Below are 21387 nucleotides of genomic sequence, written 5' to 3'. Positions count from 1 at the left end.
CCATCATCACCCTGAACTCTCACTTTTCTCCAATGAATTTTCACTCAAAACAATCTTTCTTAATTTTCTCATTTTTCTCTATAAAATAATGTTCCTCTACTTTTTTAGACTTGCCTATGGATTTTGCTATGACTTGCTTGCCCCATTGCATTCTCTGGTATTCCCAAATAAAGCCATTATTTTTTTTTCTGGAAAAATAACTGACTTTTATTTTTAAGGTCAACAAGTTAATAGAGACAAATAATCCCATCCAAAAAGGGGCAGGGAAGCGAGAGAGACATTTTTCTAAAAAAAGACATACAGATAGCCAACATGAAAAGGTGTTCAACATCACCATCAGGGAAATGTAAATCAAATCACAGTGAAACATTATCTCACACCTGTCAGAATGGCTGTCATCTAAAAGATAAGAAATAAAAAGTGTTGGCAAAGATGTGGCAAAAAGGAGACCCTTTTGCAGTACTGGTGGAAATGTAAATTGGGGCAGCTACTACAGTAAACAGTATGGAGAGTCTTCAAAAAATTAAAAACAGAACTACCATATGATCCAGCAATACTACTTCTGGGCATTTATCAGAATGAAACAAAACACTGATGTGTGCACTCTCATATTCACTGCAGCATTATTTTAAAGTAGCCAAGACACAGAAGCAAACTAAGTGCCCACTGATGGATGAAAGAAAATGTGTGTGTGTGTATATATAACAGAATATTTTTCAGCTATAAAAGGTAAAAGAAATTTTGCCATTTGTGACAATATGAATTGGACCTTGAGCACATTACACTAACTGAAATAAATCAGACAGAGAAAGACAAATATGGTAAAATCTCACTTATAGTTGGAATCTAAAACAACAACAAACTCAAACTCATGGATATAAAGAATATTGGTGGTTCTAAGAGACCGGGGTGCAGGGTATATTAAAGGAGGGAAGATGATCAAAAGGTACAAACTTCCAGTTATATAATAAACACTGGGGATGTAATATAAAACACTGCTGTCTACAGTAAATAATACCATACTGTATATTTCAAAGTTAATAACAGATCTTGTAAGTCCTCATCACAAAAAAATTGTGACTGTATGGTGGTGGAAGTGAACTAAACTTACTAAGGTGAGTATTTCACAACATATACAAATACTGAATTGTTATGTGTGCACCTGAAACTAACATAATGTTACACATCAATCATATTTCATTAAAAAAAAAAAAAGGAAAAGCAAACTAAAAACTCAGACAAAGGTAATATAAAAAAGGAGAAAAGATACAATGACCAGTATCTTTCATGTATACAGATTAACAATACTGAAAATGGAATTAATTTATAAAAATAAATATACACCATGATCAGGGATGTATATATCCCAGGAATATAAAACTGATTTAATATTTCAAAATCAACCAATTTAATTCACCATAGTAACAGGCTAACTAAGGGAAAAAACATGCTTGTATCAATCAATGCAAAAAACATATTTGACAAAATTCAATATTCATTCATAAAACCCTTAGAAATGCAGACATAGAGGAGAGTTTCTGTAATATAAAAAGCTTGATAAAGAGTATCTATAAAAATCCTACAGCTAATATTAAACTTAAAGGTGAAAGACTTAATGCTTTCCCCCTAAGATAGGAAAGGAAACTAGGATGTCTGTTCTCACCAGTCTTCTACCACAAAGTGCTACAAGTTCTAACCAGTGAAATAAGAAGAGAAAAAGCACCCAGATCAGAAAGGGCAAAAGAAAATTGTTCTTACTTGCAGCTGCATAATGGTCAGCAAAGAAAATCCCAAGGAATCTTAAAACAAACAAACAAACAAACAAAACCAAAAAGCCCTCCGAGAAGATGTTAGTGAGATGTGCTGTGCTTAGTCGCTCGGTCGTGTCTGACTCTTCGCAACCCCGTGGACTGCAGCCCGCCAGGCTCCTCTATGGGGATTCTCCAGGTAAGAAGACTGGAAGTGGGTTGCTGTGCCCTCCTCCAGGGGATCTTCCCGACCCAGGGACTGAACCCAGATCTCCCGAGTTGCAGGCAGATTCTTTACCATCTGAGCCATCAGGGAAGCCCGTAAGTGAGATAGGTCTATGTAAACAAGTTTTCCAAATCCATATCACCTCTTTGAAGATACATTAGTAACCATACTATCTGGGGTCTTGTGTTCCACTGCTTTTTTTAGTGCCATAAAACTCAAATATACTAAGTGCTACATAACGTTTTGGTGTTGACATCAAAGTAAATTTTTCTATTTATCATATTCCAAATCTTACTCATTTTTAGAAAGATAAACCTACAGAAATTTGATGAAGATATATTTCTTAAGAAAAGAGATACTTAAAAAATAGAACAGCATAAATTATGCTCAAATTTTAAGTCTCCTTGTCTCTTAATACTGTATTTTAAATAGTCCTTTTTATAAAAGACACTGTCAGATTCCTTCTTTTCTTTACTTGTTTTGGCCTAAAACCACTTTTCTAGAGGGGTCTGGCTTTCCTGGCTAAAACAGGACCTTTCTTCTTCCTTCCACTCTTTCTCTCCCCCTATACTTACTGAGATCATGTGATGCCTCTAAAACCTGCAAAAGGTTCACTCACAGAACAAACCAAAGACCAGTCAGTAAGACTCCATTGATCAGGCAATGAGTCCTCCTTACCTCTTTATTTCTCTATCCTCATCTCCACCCATTCCACCTGCTTGTTCAGTCTGCTCTGGCCATGCTGTCTTCTATTTAATTTGAATTTACAAGGCATATTTTTGACCATAGGGATTTTGCACTGGTTGAGCTGTCTTCTTGGATCATGTGTTTCCCATTTAACTGTATGGTTAATCCCCTTTACCTTCTTCAATATTTTGCTTATGTGGACCACCCTATTTAAAATAAAACTACTCCAGTACTCTTGCCTGGAAAATCCCATGGATGGAGGAGCCTGGTAGGCTGAGGTCCATGGGGTCACTAGGAGTCAGACACAACTGAGTGACTTCACTTTAACTTTTCACTTTCATGCACTGGAGAAGGAAATGGCAACCCACTCCAGTGTTCTTGCCTGGAGAATCCCAGAGACCGGGGAGCCTGGTGGGCTGCTGTATATGTATATGGGGTTGCAGAGAGTCGGACACGACTGAAGCAATTTAGCAGCAGCATGTTACACTTTTGACCCATTCTCCTTATTCTCCTCTATTTGTAAGCACTTATCAGCTTCCAACATACCATATCATTTAAAGAAGTACATAGTTTGCCCTCCACTCCAGTAAGAATTTTTATTGGTTTGTTTAGTACTGTATCCCAAGAGCATAAAATAATGCCTAGTACATAAATATTTATTGAATGGAATAAATGATGAATAGATATAATAGGCATATCGACAATTATCATAATTAATTTCAATTAACTTCAACAATACACTGAAAAATGAACTACTCATTTAAATGCTTTGCCAGACAAATTTCAACTAATTATTCCAAACTAACAGGTCCTCCCAAAAAGCCATGTTTTTTCACTTAAATCTGGGTAAGGTGCTCCTCTTTGTGCAGTCTCCATGTACCTGTGTTTATTTTATCTTCTGGCCTTTGCCCATATACTGCAAAAAACTATTTCTTTACATTTTTTCAAGACCAAAATATGAGCTCCTTGACAGCAGAGCCAGTCTTGTTTGCTTTTCCCTCATTGGCATATTGCTCACATCACATAACACATCAACAGGCACTCAATAAATGTTCTTTGTGTGAATAAAACACTAAAAAACATCTACTAAACTGAATTAAAAATGAATCGTAGGAATTTACCTCTTACTTGTTTCCTTAGTTTTTCAATTTCTTCTTTTAAGCTTTTTATTTCTAAATCTTTGCTTGCTGTTAGTGGACCATCAGCAGTTGAATATTGCAGAGCCTGGACAGTCTGCGTTGACTCTTAAAAAATAAAGAAAGAAAGAATGAGAAATATACACACATTCTAAAATTGAAAAACTAATGCCAATATATTTCTTTCTAGGGAAATCCTTATTTAATTCAACTGATCAAAGCATCTACCCACTGACCAAAAAAGCATGTAAACAGATTAAAATTAAGTCACAAAACTCCACTAGAGTTATTATGTCATTAGAATTATAATATACGTAGGAAACTATCTACCTTCTAATATGTGTGGTCTTCAGTTTTAAACACTGTTGGTACACTCTGCCAGTGAGTCAACTATTCAGTTCCCTTTCATCCTACCATAAGCTGTCATCAAAATGTGTGTCAGATGATATATGAAAAACTGAGTCTGGCGTATGAAGCAAAGTGAAGTGAAGCTGCTCAGTCCTGTCCGACTCTCTGCAACCCCATGGACTATAGCCCACCAGGCTTCTCCATCCATGGGATTTTCCAGGCAAGAGTACTGGAGTGGGTTGCCATTTCCTTCTCCACTGGTGTATGAAGAGAGGTTTAAAGAAGTTAATACAAAATATGTAGAAGTGTTGGCCTTCCAAATTTCATGTATGAAAACGGAAATCCACCTACAGATGACTTGGCTCATCAACTTAGCTAAAATAGGGATAATTCTTTTAACTTGTTCTAATTGAAAGATAAAGGGTACTAAAGAAGCATTAAATCTAGGCAGGCATATTTCCAGACACCATCAAAAGAGGTGGAAAAATAGAAATGGTCCTAAAATAGTTATTCTGCCAGCTTATGGAAGGATCCCAAATAGTAAATTTCTACCTCACTTTTTGTTAGCACAAATCATTACTGACTGCTTTAGATTACTAATCTTATGCATACATTGCTTTATGTAACATATTACTTAAATAGTTATTCTGCCAGCTTATGGAAGGATCCCAAATAGTAAGTTTCTACCTCACTTTTTGTTAGCACAAATCATTACTGATTGCTTTAGATTACTAATCTTATGCATACATTGCTTTATGTAATGTATTACTTATATACATATATTACTTATTTATATATATTTAAAACTCCAAGGGACTGCGACCTTCAGAAGATGGAGATTTTCTAGCTTATATTCATCATCTGTATAGAGAACAGTATCATTATATTCATATGCATGGTGGTCAATATTTGTTAATTTGAATTAAAGGTGTAAGATATACCATATTGTGCATTCAGTCATGACTTTTCACATCCAGAATTTTTTACACATTTTTTTTTCTTTGGGTTCAAAAACATGTTAACAATTGGTACATTCTGTATTTATTATTTTTAAAAAACATCTTTTCATTTTTTTAAGACATCTAAGTTGAGAGTAGAAAATGGGGAGGCATAAAAATATCCACTGGACGTTAGTCGCTTTTTTCCTTCTACACCCCCACATTGCAGGGTACGGAGGTGCAGGAGGTATCCTTGTTCCTCTTTGACACCTCTGTCCTTCCTGTAAATCCCAGATCTTCTAAAATGCCCATTTCCTGTTTATCATAGTTACCCGCTGTCCTTCTTTTCATTACAACTCTTTTTATTATTATCCTTAGTGACTTTAACCACAGAAGAGACAACCTATCCAGCTGGCCTCACAGGCACACAAATCTACTATGCAGCCCTGTTAGGGCTGTTTACCCAACAACTATTCCTCTCTCCAGGCGTTTTAATTAGCAGTCAGGACTTTGAAAAAACTATTATTAATACATTAAAGAAAACAAATGAAAAAGTAAACAAACAATGGGGACTTTCAATGGAGAACTGAAAACTGTAAGAATAAAGCAAATGGATATTCCTGAACTAAAAGAGACAATATCTGAAATTAAGATTCATTGAATGGACTTAATATCAGAACAGATACAGCAGATGACAAGACACATGAAGCTACAGGCAAGTCAGTAGAGAATTAAGCACCAAAAAAACCTAAGAACAGAAGGAATAAGACTGAGAATAAAAGGAATAAGGGACACAGTCTAAGATATATGTAACTGGAGTCCTAGAAGGAGAGGAGATTGTGAATGGGGCAAAAGAAATATTCAGAGATTATGAACAGAATTTTCTAAAATTGATGAAAGATATCAATCAAGTATTCAGAAGCTCAGTGAATCCCAAACAGGATTTACATTAACACAAAGAAACTGTACCAGGTAGATCATAGCCATCCTGCTTGAAATTGAAGTTAAGGAGAAATACTTAAAAACAGCTGGAGTATATTTAAGAAACCAAGACTAACAGCTGACTTCTCAAATATACTGGACATCAGAAAACAATGCCATGAAATCTGTAGAGCACTGAAAGAAAACACTTTCCAAGCTAGAATTCTAAACCAGCAAATATTCTTCAAAAATGAAGGCAAAATAAAGGCATCTCAGACAAACAAAATCTGAGCGATTTAGTCACAACACATGTAATCATAAGAAACACTAAAGTAAAATTTTCAGACTAAAGAAAAAAGGTTCTGGATGGATACATGGATCACTAGGAGAAAATAAAGAATACAAAAAGAGTAAATATGTGGGTAAATAAAGATATTTTAAAAATAAATGAGTAGTAAATATTTAAAGCAAGAATAAAAATATTGAAAGGTTTACAACACAGAAACAGGTAAACTATAAAACAACAACATAAAGGACTGTTATAAGGGTCTGATATTGTTTGTGAAGTGGTAAAATAAAACTTATTTAAAAGACATGTAAAGACCTAATGGAAAAAAGGGGGTAAGAACATTCACAAGACTGAATATTCAAATAGACAGTAAATATATGAAAAGATACTCAACCTTATTACCTACAAGGAAAATACAAATTTAAAATCATAGCAAAACTCCAATATACACATACCAGAATAGTTAAAGTTTTGAAAAGCTGATAATATCAAGTTCCGATGGGGATACACAGCAAGTGAAACTCATACATTATTAGTGAAACTATTGATGCAATTAATTACTTTTGAAAACTCTTTGCAATATTTTCTAAAGCAGAAAATACACTATCCCAGGACCCAGAAATCCTACTGCTAGGTAGATATCCAACAGAAATAAGTACAATGACCATCAAAAGAAATACATAACAACATTCACAGAAACCATGCTTCTAATAGTCAATATCTGGAAATAACTCAAATGTTCAACAACAACAGCTTGAATGAAATGGTCTGAATATCTGTGTCCCCCCAAAAAATTCCTATGTTGAAATCCTACTAAAAAATGATGTAATAAGGAGGTGGGGCTTTGGGAGGTGTTTAAGTTATAGTTATAAGAGTGGAGCCCTCAAGAATGGGATTAGAGCCTTATAAAAAAGAACCCAGGGATCCCTAGCCATTTCCATCAGGTGAGGACACAGCAAGAAGGCACTGGCTATAAATCCTCAAGTGCCCATGCTGGCACTTTGATCTTGGACTTCCAGCCTCCAGGCCTCGGAGAAATAAATTTCTGTTGTTTATAAGCCATCCAATCGGTTTTATTTTTTAATAAAAGCCAGAAAATTCAGACATTGGATAATTTGTTTTAGTATTTATGTATAATGTTATATAAGCAGCAGTTTTAAAAAAGGACAAACTACTGATATACACACAACATGGAAAACCGTGTTATCAAAAAAATAGACACAAATGACAATATACTGTATGAACATGCATACTGTATGAATGTAGATACTGTAGGGCTTCAAGAAAAGGTAAAATTAATGCTGAAAAATTCAGAATACTGTTTACTTCAGAGTTGTAGGTTACAAACTGGGAAGAGAGCATGATGGAACTTTACTCTATGCTAGAAATTTCTATATACTGATTGGGGTGGAGGTTACATAAAAGTACACTAATATAAACATTTATAAGGAGTACACTTTAGAATACTTGTACAGTTTATGCATATCACCGTTTAAAAGTTAAAACTGAGTGAGATCAGTACTGTGTCCCTGTGAATCATTCCTTTTTCCTCTCCACTTCAATTTACAATTAATTGGATATCCATAACTGAACAAAAGTGCTTCTGCACTGCATCCACATTTGAAAGTGGGTCGACTGGCCCCTGGAGGAGGCTACAGATCCAAGGTACTGGCAGCAGTGACCTCTCTAGAAGAGGAGGTAGAAAGTGAAAGTGATGCGTGAGAGCAGAGTGGCTGAAGGGGACGGGGAGGGTACGGAAGGAAAGAAGGCAGGCAAAGAGAAATGAAGGAATGCGTTTCCTGCTGTCTGTCCACAAATCTCTGGGTTCTTCCACCAAAAAGGCCCAGGTGCCAAGTATACACTTCCTAGACTCTGCCAACAGCTTTTACCATGCACACACTCCAAACTTTAGTGGTGAGTCAGCTCTGGGAAGAGAAACCCAAAATTTGTGCTATAGCGCCACCTTTTGGAAAGAAAAAGAAAGGCTTCTGATTGCCGATCTGCTGAATTAAGGGTCAAAGTAAAACCTTACCTATGTAAGAAAGGTGTTTGCTACTTCAATGTTATGGCAGAGACACATTTCATGAAATACTATAAAAACCCACGTAATACAGTATTCAAAAAAGAAAATGACAATTTTCTAGGTCAAAATTTTCTAGGTCTCAAAGATACAGAATATTTCAATATAACTGATAAAGAATTCAAAATAATCATGAAGAAATTCAACAAGCTACAAGAAAACACAGAAAGGCAACTCAGTGAAGTCAGGAATAAAATTAATGAATAGAAGGAGCTCTTACAAGAGAGACTGATATTACAAAAAAGAACAAAACAAGAATTCTGGAGCTGAAGAACTCAATAAGTGAGAGAAATACTGCATTAGAAAGCACTGGGTGTAGAAAAGATCAGACGGAAGAAAGAATAAGCCATATGGAGGACAGGAGTTGAGAAATGATTTGGGTGTAAGGGGAGTGAGAACTAAAATTTTCTTTAAAGTGAAGAAATCCGACAAGAGTTATCAGACTCCATTTTAAAAGTATAAGATCCAGAAGGAGAAGAGAGGGAGGCAGGGGCAGAGAGTTTATTTGATGAAATAATAGGTGAGAACTTCCAAAACCTGGAGAAAGAACTGGACATACAATTCTATGAAGCTAATAGAACACTTTGCTGTCACAATGCAAAAAGATCTTTTCCAACACATTTTAGAATGAAAACTGTCAAAAGTCAATACTAAAGAAAGAATTTAAAAGGCAGTCAGAGAAAAAAAGAAAGTATCTTACAAAAGAATCCCTATTAGGCTATAAGCAGATTTCTCAGCAAAACTCTACAGGCCAGGAGAGAGCAGAATAACATACTCAAAGTATTAAAAGATAAAAGCTCCTAGTCAAGAATACTCTATCTGGAAAAGTTATTCTTCAGATATGAAAGATAAATAAAGGTTTTCCAAGACAAATAAAAGCTGAGAGTTCACCTCCACTAGAAATGCTGAAAGGAGCTCTTCAAGCTGAAACAAAAAAGATGAAAGTACATAAGACTCTGATCAAAGTAACAAATACAGTCAGAATTAGAAAACTGTAACTGTACTTTAGAATAGTATTAAACAATTAATCATAGCATAAATGCTAAAGGAAAAGAGCATTAAAAATTACTATAGTTACTATGATTTGGTAGCAAAATCACAGCATAAAAAGTGATCACTTGTGACATCAAAAATGTAACAGGAGATGTAAACGGATGAAACATCTATAGGTGAATGAAGATGGGTTGCCATCAGCAGAAAAAGGACTAGTTTATCAATTAGATATTTTATGTAAACGTCATGGTAAAGACAAAGCAAAAATTTAGAGGAGAGATATGACATAAAAAAGGGGAACAATGAGCAAATCACCACTGTAAATCATAAACTTACAAAGGTAGAGAAAGAAGAAGGAAAAACCCAATGGAGATACAAAATAACCAGAAGGTGAAAGATCAATAGTAGTAGTAAGTCCTTACATACCAATAATCACCCTAAATGGATTGAATTTACCAAACAAAAGGCACAGAGTGGATGACTGGAAAAAAAAAGTCAAGTTCCAACTATATGCCGCCTACAAGAGACTCATTTCAGCTCTAGCAACACAAATAAGCTCAAAATGAAGGGATGGAAGATAATATTTCAGAAAGCAAAACAAAGTGAGTGTAGCCATACTTATATCAGACAAAATATACTTCAGCCAAAAATGGTAACAAAGAGATAAAGAAGGTCATTATAATGATAAAGGGAAGAAGATTAAACATTAAGAAGATAAAACAACTGTAAATATACAGGCTCCAACACCAGAGCACCAAAATATATTAAATACTAACAAGCCCTAGGAGAGAAACAGACAACAGAATAATAGTAGGGGACTTCAGTATGCCACTCTCAGCAATAATAAATTGTACAAACAGAAAATCAACAAGGAAACATTGGAAATGAACCATCTTAGAAAAATAGATTTAACAAGCATATATAGAACATTCCATACAACAGCAGCAGAATATACATTCTTCTCAAGTGCAGACAGAACATCCTCCAGAACAGATCATATGGCAGGACAAAAAACATATCTTTACAAACATAAGAGGACTGCAATCACACCAATTATCTTTGCTGGTCACAATGGTATGAAAATAGAAATTAATAAAAAGAGGAAAGTGAGAAGATCCAGAAACATGTGGAAACTAAACAACATACTTCTGAACAACCAATGGGTGAAAGACGAAATCAAAAGAGAAAAAAAATCTGAAAACTAATGAAAGTGGAAATATGACATATCAAATTTGTGGGATGCAGCAAAGCAGTTCTGAGAGGAAAGTTTATGACCAAAAAAAAGCATATATTAAAAAATTAGAACTATCTCAAATAACCTAACTTTACATCTCAAGGAATTAAGTAAAAAGAATAAGTTAAGCCCTTGGATGGTATCACTGATTTGATGGACATGGGTTTGAGCAAGCTTCGGGAGTTGGTGATGGACACAAAAGCCTGGCGTGCTGCAGTCCACAGGGTCACAAAGAGTCAGACACGACTGAACTGAACTGAATTGAAAGTTAGCAGAAGGAAGGAAATATAAAGTTCAGAGCTGAAATGAATGAAATAGACAAGAAAAACTACAGGAAGGATCAATAAAATTAAAAGCTGGTTGTTTGAAAAGACAAACGAAAGTGACAAAACTATGATCTAGACTAAGAAAGGAGAGAAGATTCAAATAGAATTAGAAATGAAAGGGAGACATTACACAGAATGCTACAGAAATACAGAGGCTCATAAGAGACTACCATGAATAACAGTATGCCAAGAAATTACATAACCTAGAAGAAGTGAACAGATTTCTAGAAACAAAACTGACCAAGACTGAATCATGAAAAACCAGAAAATCTGAACAGACCAATAATGAGTAAAGAGATTGAATCAATAAATCAGAAACCTCCCAAAAAGAAAATCTCAGGACCAAATGGCTTCATTGATTAATTTTGCCAGTCATTTTAAGAAGAATTAACATCAATTTTCCTCTTTTACAAAATACTGAGGAGGAGGGAACACCTCCAAACTCATTCTACGAAGCCAGCATTACCTTGATACCAAAACCAGATAAGGAGAACACAAGAAAACCACAGTTGTCCCTTGAGCAACACCACTTTGTACTGCACAGGTCCATCTATACACGAATTTTTTCAGTAAATATGTACTACATGATCCCCAGGGGGTTGAATTTGCAGATGCAGAGGCATGGTTACAGAGGAACAACTGTAAAGTTATACACAGGTTTTTGACTGCACAGGGCTTGTGCCACACACCCCTGTGTTGTTCAAGGGCCAACTCTATTAACCAATATCTCTGATGAATATAGATGTAAAGCTTTTTCAGTAAAATATTAGCAAAGCAAATTCAAGAACACATTAAAAGGATTATACAGCATGATCAAATGAGATTTTTCCCTGGCATGCAAGAATGGCTCAACACACACAAAACAATAAATGTAATGCATTGCATCAATAAATTGAAGGATAAAAATCACATGATACTTCAATAGATGCAGAAAAAAGCATTTTAAAAAATACAGCATCCTTTCATGATGAAAACCCTTAAAAGGTTGGGTATAGAAGGAACATAAAAGGCCATATACAACAAACCCACAGATAATATACTCAATGAAGAAAAACTGAAAGATTTTCCTCTAAGATCCAGAACAAGAAAAGGATGGCCATTCTTATTACTCTTACTCAATATATAGTACTAAAATTCCTAGCTAGAACAATTAAGCAAGAAAAAAAAAAAAGGCACTGAAATTGTAAAGAAGTAAAACTGTTAGTATTTGCCAATGATGTGATTTTGTAGGTATAAATCTCAAAGAGGCAACCAAAAAAATGTTGGAACTAATCAACTATTTTGGTAAAGTGTAGGATACAAAATTAACATTTAGGAATTAGCTGCATTCCTTTACACTAATAATGAATATTTGAAAAAGAAATAAAGAAAACTAACCCATTCACAATAGCATCAAAAGCAAGAAACTACTCAGGAATAAACTTAACCAAGGAAGTTATGTATGCACAATAAAGATGTACTATAAAAATGACAAGACTTTGCTAAAAGAAACTGAAGAAGATACAAACAGAAAGACATTCCATGTTCATGGATCAGAAGAATTAATACTGGTAAAATATACATACTACCAAAACCATCTACAGAATCAACACAATATGCATCAAAATACCAAAGGCATTCTTCATAAAATAGAAGAAACAATCCTAAATGTTTGTGGAACCATGAAAAACACTGAATATTGAAAGCAATTTTGAGAAAAAAGAACAAACCTGGAAATATCCTGATTACAAACTATATTACAAAGCCATAATGTTAAAAATAGTAGTGTACTGGGACAGACACAGGGACCAATGGAATAGAGAGCCTAGAGTTAAACCCCAGTGCAGACAGTCAACCGATACTTGCCAAGGGAGTCAAGACCCTAATGCGGAAAAGACAGTCTCTTCAACAAATGGTGCTGGGAAAACCAGAGAAACACATGCAGAACACTGGAACTGGACTTCTGACTCATACTACTCACAAAAATTAACTCTAAATGTTTCAAAGACTTCCGTAAGACCCAATACCATGTGTTTCGTAGATGAAAATGTAGTTTAAAAAAAAAAAAAAAAAAAAAAAAAAAGCTCCTTAACACTGGCCTTGGCAGTGATTTTTTTGGATATGATGTCAAAAAAACAACAAAAGAAAAAAAATCAGTAGACTACATCAAACCCAAGAGCCTCTGTATAGCAAAACAAACAAACAAACAAAAAACAAAAAAAATACAGAATGGCAGAAAATTTTTGCAACTCTACATTGGATAAGGGGTTACTATCCAAAATATATATAGAACTCATACAACTTGATAACAAAGAAGCAAGCATTCTGACTTCTAAAAGGGCAGAAAAACTAAACAGACATTTCTGCAAAGAGAACATTATTAATGCGCAACAAGGCACATGAAAAGATGCCTAACATCACTGATCATCCGAGAAATGCAAATCAAAACCATAATGAGATATCACCTCATACCTGTTAGAATATCTAAGAAGACAAGAGACAATATGGGTGGGCAAGGATGTGGTGAAAAGGGAACCCTTATCGACTATGGAAAATTATGTGGAGTGTCCTCAAAAATTCAAAAATAAATCTACCATATGATACAGCAATTCCGCTTCTGGGTATATACCTAAAGAAAATGAAAACGGATGTTTGAAAGGTCTGAGTTCAGGACAAATCAGCAAATGAGAATGGAAATAGTTGGTTTATGAAGAAAAAGAAAACCAGGAGATAAAGTGTTCCAGAAGCAAAAAAATAGTGCTTTCAGGAGAGGCGTATGATCAACTGGGTCAGATTCTAATAGGCTAAAAGATGAAGACTGGGAAATAATCATTGGATTTTGCAACACAGGCTAGAGAAATGAACTCAGGAGAAAAAGTAGGATTGCTGGGCAGCATCAAGATCTTAGTAAATTTGAGATTACTCTTCAAGAATTTCAAGTGGGATTAGCTGGCATGTTGTGTGTTTTCAGTAAGCAACTTTCAGCCACACAGTTAAATGCAAAGTATTTAAACATGGTTGGGGTTCTGCCAAAGGAGTGTGACTAACAGAAAGAGGAGCAATAGATTTAAGAGTGTACGAAAGGGTATAATTAAGACTGACCAAGAATGAAACCTGAGGGTATAAGGGGAATAGGGAAAGGGTGATAGAATTATAGGTAACAGCGGAATTGAAGGACATCACAGTTAAGAAACCAGAGAGAGTTATAGAAAATTACGAGCACAAATATACAAAAGGCTTGCTTGAAATTGAGATTATTAATAAAGAATTTTAGACACTGTAATCTCAAGATATATCTTACTACCACCAGAAGGAGTGGTAGAGGTACGGTGGAGAACAAGCTAACCGAAAGTGAAGAATCAACAAAGAAGTCAGAATATTAAAAGTTTCACTAATGTGCATTTTAAAATCACCAAACATTACAACAGGCGTGACACTGTAGAGAATGACAGTTTGCGAGAAGCTAGAACTTTTAAGGCCTGAGGAAACATGGTAGGGAGTCATATATAAAGTGTTACTACAGGATGAGAAGGGCTCCGTTTTCATTAGTAGTATTGACTACTACTTTCCTCTCCCTAGAGGAATTTATTCCCACAGATTTATATACATAAATATGCACTTGTGGGAAACAAATGCTATTTGTTGTTTACTGTTACTTTTTTGAGTTTACGTAAATGGTATGAGCTTCCCTGGTGGCTCAGACGGTGAAGAATCTGCCAGCAATGAGGAAGACCTGGGCTCGATCCCTGGGTTGGGAAGGTCCCCTAGAGGAGGGCACGGCAACCCACTCCAGTATTCTTGCCTGGAGAGTCCCCATGGACAGAGGAGCCTGGTGGGCTACAGTCCATAGGGTGGCAAAGAGTCAGACACGACTGAGCAACTAAGCACAGCACACAGCATTATATTGTATTTATACCGTATTCTGCATACATTTCTTTTTTCCATTTAATAAAAAAAGTTCTTTTCAAGATAAAACAACCACTTACAATAAACAGTTTCTATACTGTGAGTCCAATACAAAAAGGGAAAATATTATCTTTAAAATATATTTACCTTGAAGCTTTCTACTAAGTTCAAGTTTTTCCTGCTCAAGGCGCTTAATTCTTCTTTCATAAGCTTCAGTTGCCAAGTTGTTATCTAGAGTCCTCTGCACATTAACATCGAGATCCAGTGGCGTAGGACCAGCTGTAACTCTTAAACAGCTCCGATCAGAAAGAACACTGAAAAAAAAAAAAAGACGGTGGGGGGGGGAATGTGGGTTTACACTGAAATAATAAGTCTGAAGAGAAAAGATAACCTTTTGAAACTGTTCATTTAAAACATGGATTTGACCATCTAGTTACAGCTAGCCATCTGGAGTGATTACAAAATACCTTTTTTTTTTCCAAAATCACCATAAACAATCTTTTGGAAGCAGGGGCTGTACCATGTGGCTTTCAGGATCTTAGTTTCCCAACCAGGGATCAAATCCAGGCTACTTGCAGCAGAAGCACCAAGTCCTAATCACTGGTCCACCAGAGAATTCCTTAGAAGCATTTTTGAAAATAAAAACTTAAATAGTCCCAATTATCTTGAATTTATTCTAGTAACCATAAACTATAAAATGAAGCTTGCTGAAGGGTTACTGGTAGCCTAAAACAATGAGACCACCTAAGTGAAACAGCAATCAAAAGCGGCAACCATGGTCCTCTGTGGAATTATAAAATGCTTTCATAAGCTACTTATATAAAATACTTATAAAATGCTTCATAAGCAAAGATACACTGCTCAACACAAGGAACATAGCCAATATTTTATAATTACTATAAATAGAGCATAACTTTAACTATTGTGAATTAGTATATTGTATGTCTGTAACTTGTATTCAACTATATACTTTGATTAAAAATTTTTAAGTGAAAAGCGTTGGACATTCAGCAGTGAGCAAAACAGACAAAATGTGCCCATACAGAGGCTTTTATTCCAGTGGCAGAGACAAAAATAAACAAAAAAGGAAAATACTCAGTACATGGCAGTGTTAACAGGCTAAGAAGAAAACAAAAAAAAAAAAGGAAAGGAAGGAAACTTCATTTCCCCTTTCTGCCTTTTGAAATGAATTATTGAGGGGGAGTAAATTAAAATATAGATAAAGGGGTCAGGAAAGTCATCACTCAGAAAGTAACCCTGAAAAAGTCCAGAAAAAATAAGTGGCCCTGCCAAGGTAATATGAGAGGAAAGACATCCCCGGCAAATAGAATAGCAGCACAAACACACCATCAAGAATATGTCAATAAAATAAACTTAATACAAGAAAAAAAGAAGCGCAAAAGTCCTGAGGCAAGAGTGCTCGGGCATGTTCTCAGGCCATAAAGGAGGCCTGTGGGGCTGCAAAGTGAGCAAGGGCAAGAGTAGTAGGAAATAAAACAAGAATGATAAAGTGAGCCTTGTTGGGTCTCATAAGAACTTTGTTTGGAGTTAAGATATGAAGCCACCGGAGGTGGGGGCAGTGAGGACTGGTCCTGCACAGGTGAGTGACATACTCTGACTTATCATTTAGCAGAATCAATCAGACAGGTTCAGAGAAATACAAGAAATGACATTATGAACATCTGAGGTAGGTGATTAAAAGAGATTTTAAGCAGAAGAGAGGACTCAGCTGGAAATATACATTTTAGGAGTCATCAGCAAATACCACCCAGGGGAGCATCAGAAAGTATAAACAGAAAAGATTCAAAGATGAAGCCACAGGAAATTAGGAGGGATGTGGAGAATGAGTGGGAGTGGCCAGAAAGACAAGGAGAAATAAGACAAGTGTTCTGGAAAGTGTTGTAATGGGAAGGAGCTGTGACAAGGAGATGAGACTACGCAAATAAGGATGACGAGGACCAAAGAAATGACCATCAAATTTAGTGCCATGGAGGCCAGCAGTGGCATCAATCAAAATCAGTTAGCGTCAAGTGATGGAGCACAAACTTGACTGGAATGGTACCAAGAAAGAAGAGGATGAGAAAGATGGACAAAGTCCGGGCAACAGTTTGAAGTAATTTTGCTGTATTGAAGAGCATAAAAATGGTTGGTAGCAGGTAAAGTTGAATTGAGAGAGATTTTTTATTTTGCTTTAAAATGAAAGAAAAACCTACATTTTGTGAGCTGATGGAAATGATCTGTTACACAAATTACACAAAGGGGAAATTTTATGATGTAACAGCAACACACTAGAGTAAGCAAGAAGGGACAGAAGGGATGGGCCCTAGGTAGGAGCTCACATAGTCATACATATAAAGAAGAGTATATGGGTCTAGAGGTATGTAGGCTATAAATGAGGTGATGTGGCTTGTGGAAGCTGTCTGCTGATCGCTCCAATCTCTCTGTGAAAGAGGAAGTGAGGTCATCAAGTGAGAGTCAGAATGACAGAGGTTTCAGAGGAAAAGTATAAAGTAGGAAACAGTTACCTAGGAGAGTGAAGAGTGAATACACTAGGGTAATACAGTGTACCTGCCAGGCAGCAATAAGGGACACTTGGGATTGGTAATCATGAACTTAAAGTGAAATCAGTAAGAGTACTCAAATATTTTTCTCTAGACAATTTGAACTGCACAGGTACAGGCAGAAAACTGAGTTGTAATAAGGAATGGTAACCTTTGGAAGGAAAGTTATGACCAAACTAGACAGCATATTAAAAATCAGAGACATTACTTTGCCAACAAAGGTCCGTCTAGTCAAGACTACGGTTTTTCCAGTGGTCATGTATGGATGTGAGAGTTAGACTGTAAAGAAAGCTGATCCCTGAAGAATTGATGCTTTTGAACTGTGGTGTTAGAGAAGACTCTTGAGAGTCCCTTGGACTGCAAGGAGATCCAACCAGTCCATCCTAAAGGAGATGAGTCCTGGGTGTTCATTGGAAGAACTGATGTTGAAGCTGAATCTCCAATACTTTGGCTACCTGATGCGAAGAGCTGACTCATTTGAAAAGACCCTGATGCTGGGAAAGTCTGAAGGCAGGAGAAGAGGATGACAGAGGATGAGATGGTTGGATGGCATCACTGACTCAATGGACATGGGTTTGGGTGGACTCGGGAGTTGGTGATGGACAGGGAGGCCTGGCGTGCTGCAGTTCATGGGATCGCTAAGAGTTGGACACAACTGAGCGACTGAACTGAACTGAACTTAGCAAAACCAATGCCGTAGAATGAGACAGTCAAGGAACTGAGAAGCACCCAAGGAGTGACTATAATCATTCTCAATGAAATTTAAGGAATGGTAAGGAGGAAAGAGGGCTTCCCTTATGGCTTCAGCTGGTAAAGAATCTGCCTGCAACGCAGGAGACCTGTGTTCGATCCCTGAGTTGGGAAGATACCCTGAAGAAGGGAAAGGCTACCCACTCCAGTATTCTGGCCTGAAGAATTCCATGGACTGTATAGTCCATGGGGTCACAGAGAGTTGGACATGACTGAGTGACTTTCACTTTCACAAGGAGGAAAGAGAAGATACAAGTAGAATGAGGGTCAATGGAAAGAGGGCTAAGATCGATGGCTTGAAAGACTGATGTTTGGAACCTAGAAAATATTTCTTCAATAGCCTAAGACTCTTCTAATTCCTGTTTCATTGCTAAAAGACTCTGAGCTCTAACTGTGTTCTATTCTTTCTCCCCCTAAAATGAGTTAAGATTCTTATATTAATATGTTTTATTCACTTTGTAATGTCTAACTTTTCCTAGAAGCAGCTTCAACCTAATAAAAATTTTTTTTTTACTTACAAGGCTCTCTTATGCATTATAGTTTTAAAACCTCAATTCATTTTTAATTTGCTTTAAATTATCCAAATCACATTAACTTTTCAAACTTACCAGCTACTAGTATATGTAAAACCAACAAACGGCAGATGGTGACCAGAAAAGGCAGTATGTGTTGGTGGGGGCATCGTTTCCTAAAGGAGGAAGAAACATCTGGTAAAAAATGAATAACTATAAACTGTAGATGGGGCTATAAAAATTCACTGTCAACAATTTACAAACACTGATAAGTTTGGTCTAGACGTTTAGTGATGAAAAATTTAGACCATAAACACTGCCACTGTAGAATTCTAATAAAAAGAAAAAGATTTAAAGTCTGATGGATATTGAGAGTATAATCATTATTCATGTATTCCATATATGTGAATTTGCCTAGTTGTTAAAATTTATTTGCAATCCCAAATCAATATTCACAAATACTTTTGTGGTTATTTTCAGACACTTGCAGAGCAAAGGAAAATTTTCACTGCCCTACATGCACACTCCCAGCCAGAGCTGAACAAGGAGATGCTCTACCCTCGTTTCAGATCTCATTCAGTAAGCAAGTGGCTTTTTTCACTGAAGAAGGAAACGGCAACCCACTCCAAAATTGTTGCCTGGAGAATCCCATGGATGGAGGAGCCTGGTGGGCTACAGTCCACGGGGTTGCCAAGAGTCGGATACGACTGACCGACTTCACTTTCACTTTTTTCACAGTCTACATGTGCCTTGACAACTGTTGAAGTGATAAATGGTAAGGTGGCCTATAAAATTACTTATAACCATATTTAAAAAAAAAAAAGCAGAGAGACAAAACTTCTTTAAACAATCATACTCACAGAATTCTTTAAACAATCGTCATCCACATCAAAATTCGACGTATCTGTTGGGCTACTAACTTCTGGAATATAAGGTGCTTCACAGTTTCGAATATTATCCCAATCAATTCCATTGAAAAATGGGTGCTTCTTAAAGTCTTCTATTCCATTTTGACCAAGTCGATGTTCTCTGCTACAGATGAGTCTTCGAATAAGATCCTTAGCATTTTCAGACACATCACTCACTTGAGGGGGAAACTGAAACCTCTCCTAAATAGAGAATAATAGAAACAAAATATAAATCACCAATTTACTAAGTAGGTTGAGGCTAACACTGACCTTCTTAAAAAAAATTTTTTTTTTAAATATCTAATAAATATGTACTGGTACAAAGTACTGACAATAAAGGAGATTCAAGAATAAATTTAAAAGGATCATTTTCCTAAAAGAATTTTTCATATGTAACTTAGTCATACATGTACTACAGAAAGAATAAGTTAAATGTAAAAACACCTTAAATGCTGTCAAAATAAAAAGAATTCACTAAATGTAACAGAATTTACATAATCAATAGTATGTGTGATTGATAACATTCATATGTCACACACTGATTAATACTAAACATTTGTAAAGAATGTAACATGTACTACTAGACATATGTTACTTGTTTAGCTCATTTAATCCTCAGAGCAACTGTATTACTCTAATTTTATAGAAAAGGAAACAAAGAAACAGTTAAAATAATTGCTCAAGTTTACATAATCAATGGTAGAGCTAGGATTTGAACTGAAACTGTCTGATTCCAGAATCTGTGCTCTCAACAACCGTGTTACAGTAAAATGACTTCTATCAGAAATGCTTTACATGCTATTGACAATTTTGGGCCTGTTTCTTGTTTTCAAACTCTTGATAACTATTTAGCAGATTATCTTCGCAGCCAGACAAAAGCATCAACTTTGTAAAACATATATACACACACACACACACACACACACACATGTTTTGGGGGCTTCCCTGGTGGCTCAGTAGTAAAGAATCCGCTTGCAATGCAAGAGACCTGGGTTCGATCCCTAGGTCAGGAAGATCCCTGGAGAAGGAAATGGCAACCCACTCCAGTATTCTTGCCTGGGAAGTCCCATGGGCATAGGAGCCTGGCAGGTTACAGTCCATGGGGTCACAAAACAGTTGGACATGACTTAGCAACTAACAACAACTATATATATATAGCAATTAATTATAATTGTACTACCACAACAAATTTAAAAGAACAAATTATCACTGCCTTTAAGGGATATTCCTATTCATATCCTAGGTTTTTGCAATTACCCACAATCTTCTAAGACTGATAATCAGAGTCTCCCTCTTCTTATACAATCTATTTCATTTGGTATTAAATGGATTAAAATTTTATTCTTTTCTGCTGTGCATCTGGACTGTTTCCAATGTTTGATGATCATAAGTAATACTGGGATAAGTATTCTTACACATATAGCTTTGTTCTATGAATATTTCCTTATGGTAGATTCTTAGTATTGAAGGTGCTCAACCAAAAGTTTTAACCATTTCTTTTTAAGGTTGTTGATGAATACTTACAGACTTTTTGACAGAAAGATTATATCAATTTACACCCCTATCAATGATGTGTAACAGTGTTCTTCTCAACGAATCATTTATAGTAAAGAGTACTATTTTCTTTTCATCTTTGCCAATTTGACAGGGAGAAAAAGTATATTATTCTTATTTTAATTTGGATTTCATGTTATCTATTACTATTAAGATAGAGAATTTTAAATACATTCTAGTCATGGTTATACTCACACTATAGTAGTAATGATACAAATTGTCTGCTCATGATCTCTGTTACTCTAATAGAAAGATCATTTAATTTTCTACTTATTAGCATCTCTGATAAAT

General features: G+C 35.8%; 1 protein-coding gene across 20 annotated transcripts in view; it reads right to left on the bottom strand.

Moving 5' to 3' along the window:
• CDC42BPA (CDC42 binding protein kinase alpha) overlaps positions 1–21387 on the bottom strand; it is a 290294-nt gene that overhangs the window by 110096 nt on the left and 158811 nt on the right. For all 20 annotated transcript variants that reach the window (XM_020915209.2, XM_020915219.2, XM_070474422.1 and 17 more), the window contains exons 8-11: positions 19495–19743; positions 18731–18810; positions 14959–15125; positions 3783–3905 (exon numbers count right to left, since the gene is read on the bottom strand). In XM_020915209.2, the coding sequence (XP_020770868.1) occupies positions 3783–3905; positions 14959–15125; positions 18731–18810; positions 19495–19743 (619 nt within the window). The remainder of the gene's footprint in view (positions 1–3782; positions 3906–14958; positions 15126–18730; positions 18811–19494; positions 19744–21387) is intronic.

This window comes from Odocoileus virginianus, chromosome 11, assembly GCF_023699985.2.
Source record: "Odocoileus virginianus isolate 20LAN1187 ecotype Illinois chromosome 11, Ovbor_1.2, whole genome shotgun sequence".
Classification (NCBI taxonomy): Eukaryota; Metazoa; Chordata; class Mammalia; order Artiodactyla; family Cervidae; genus Odocoileus; species Odocoileus virginianus.
Note: the sequence above shows the minus strand (reverse complement) of the source record. Positions and strands in the feature narration are given on the sequence as shown.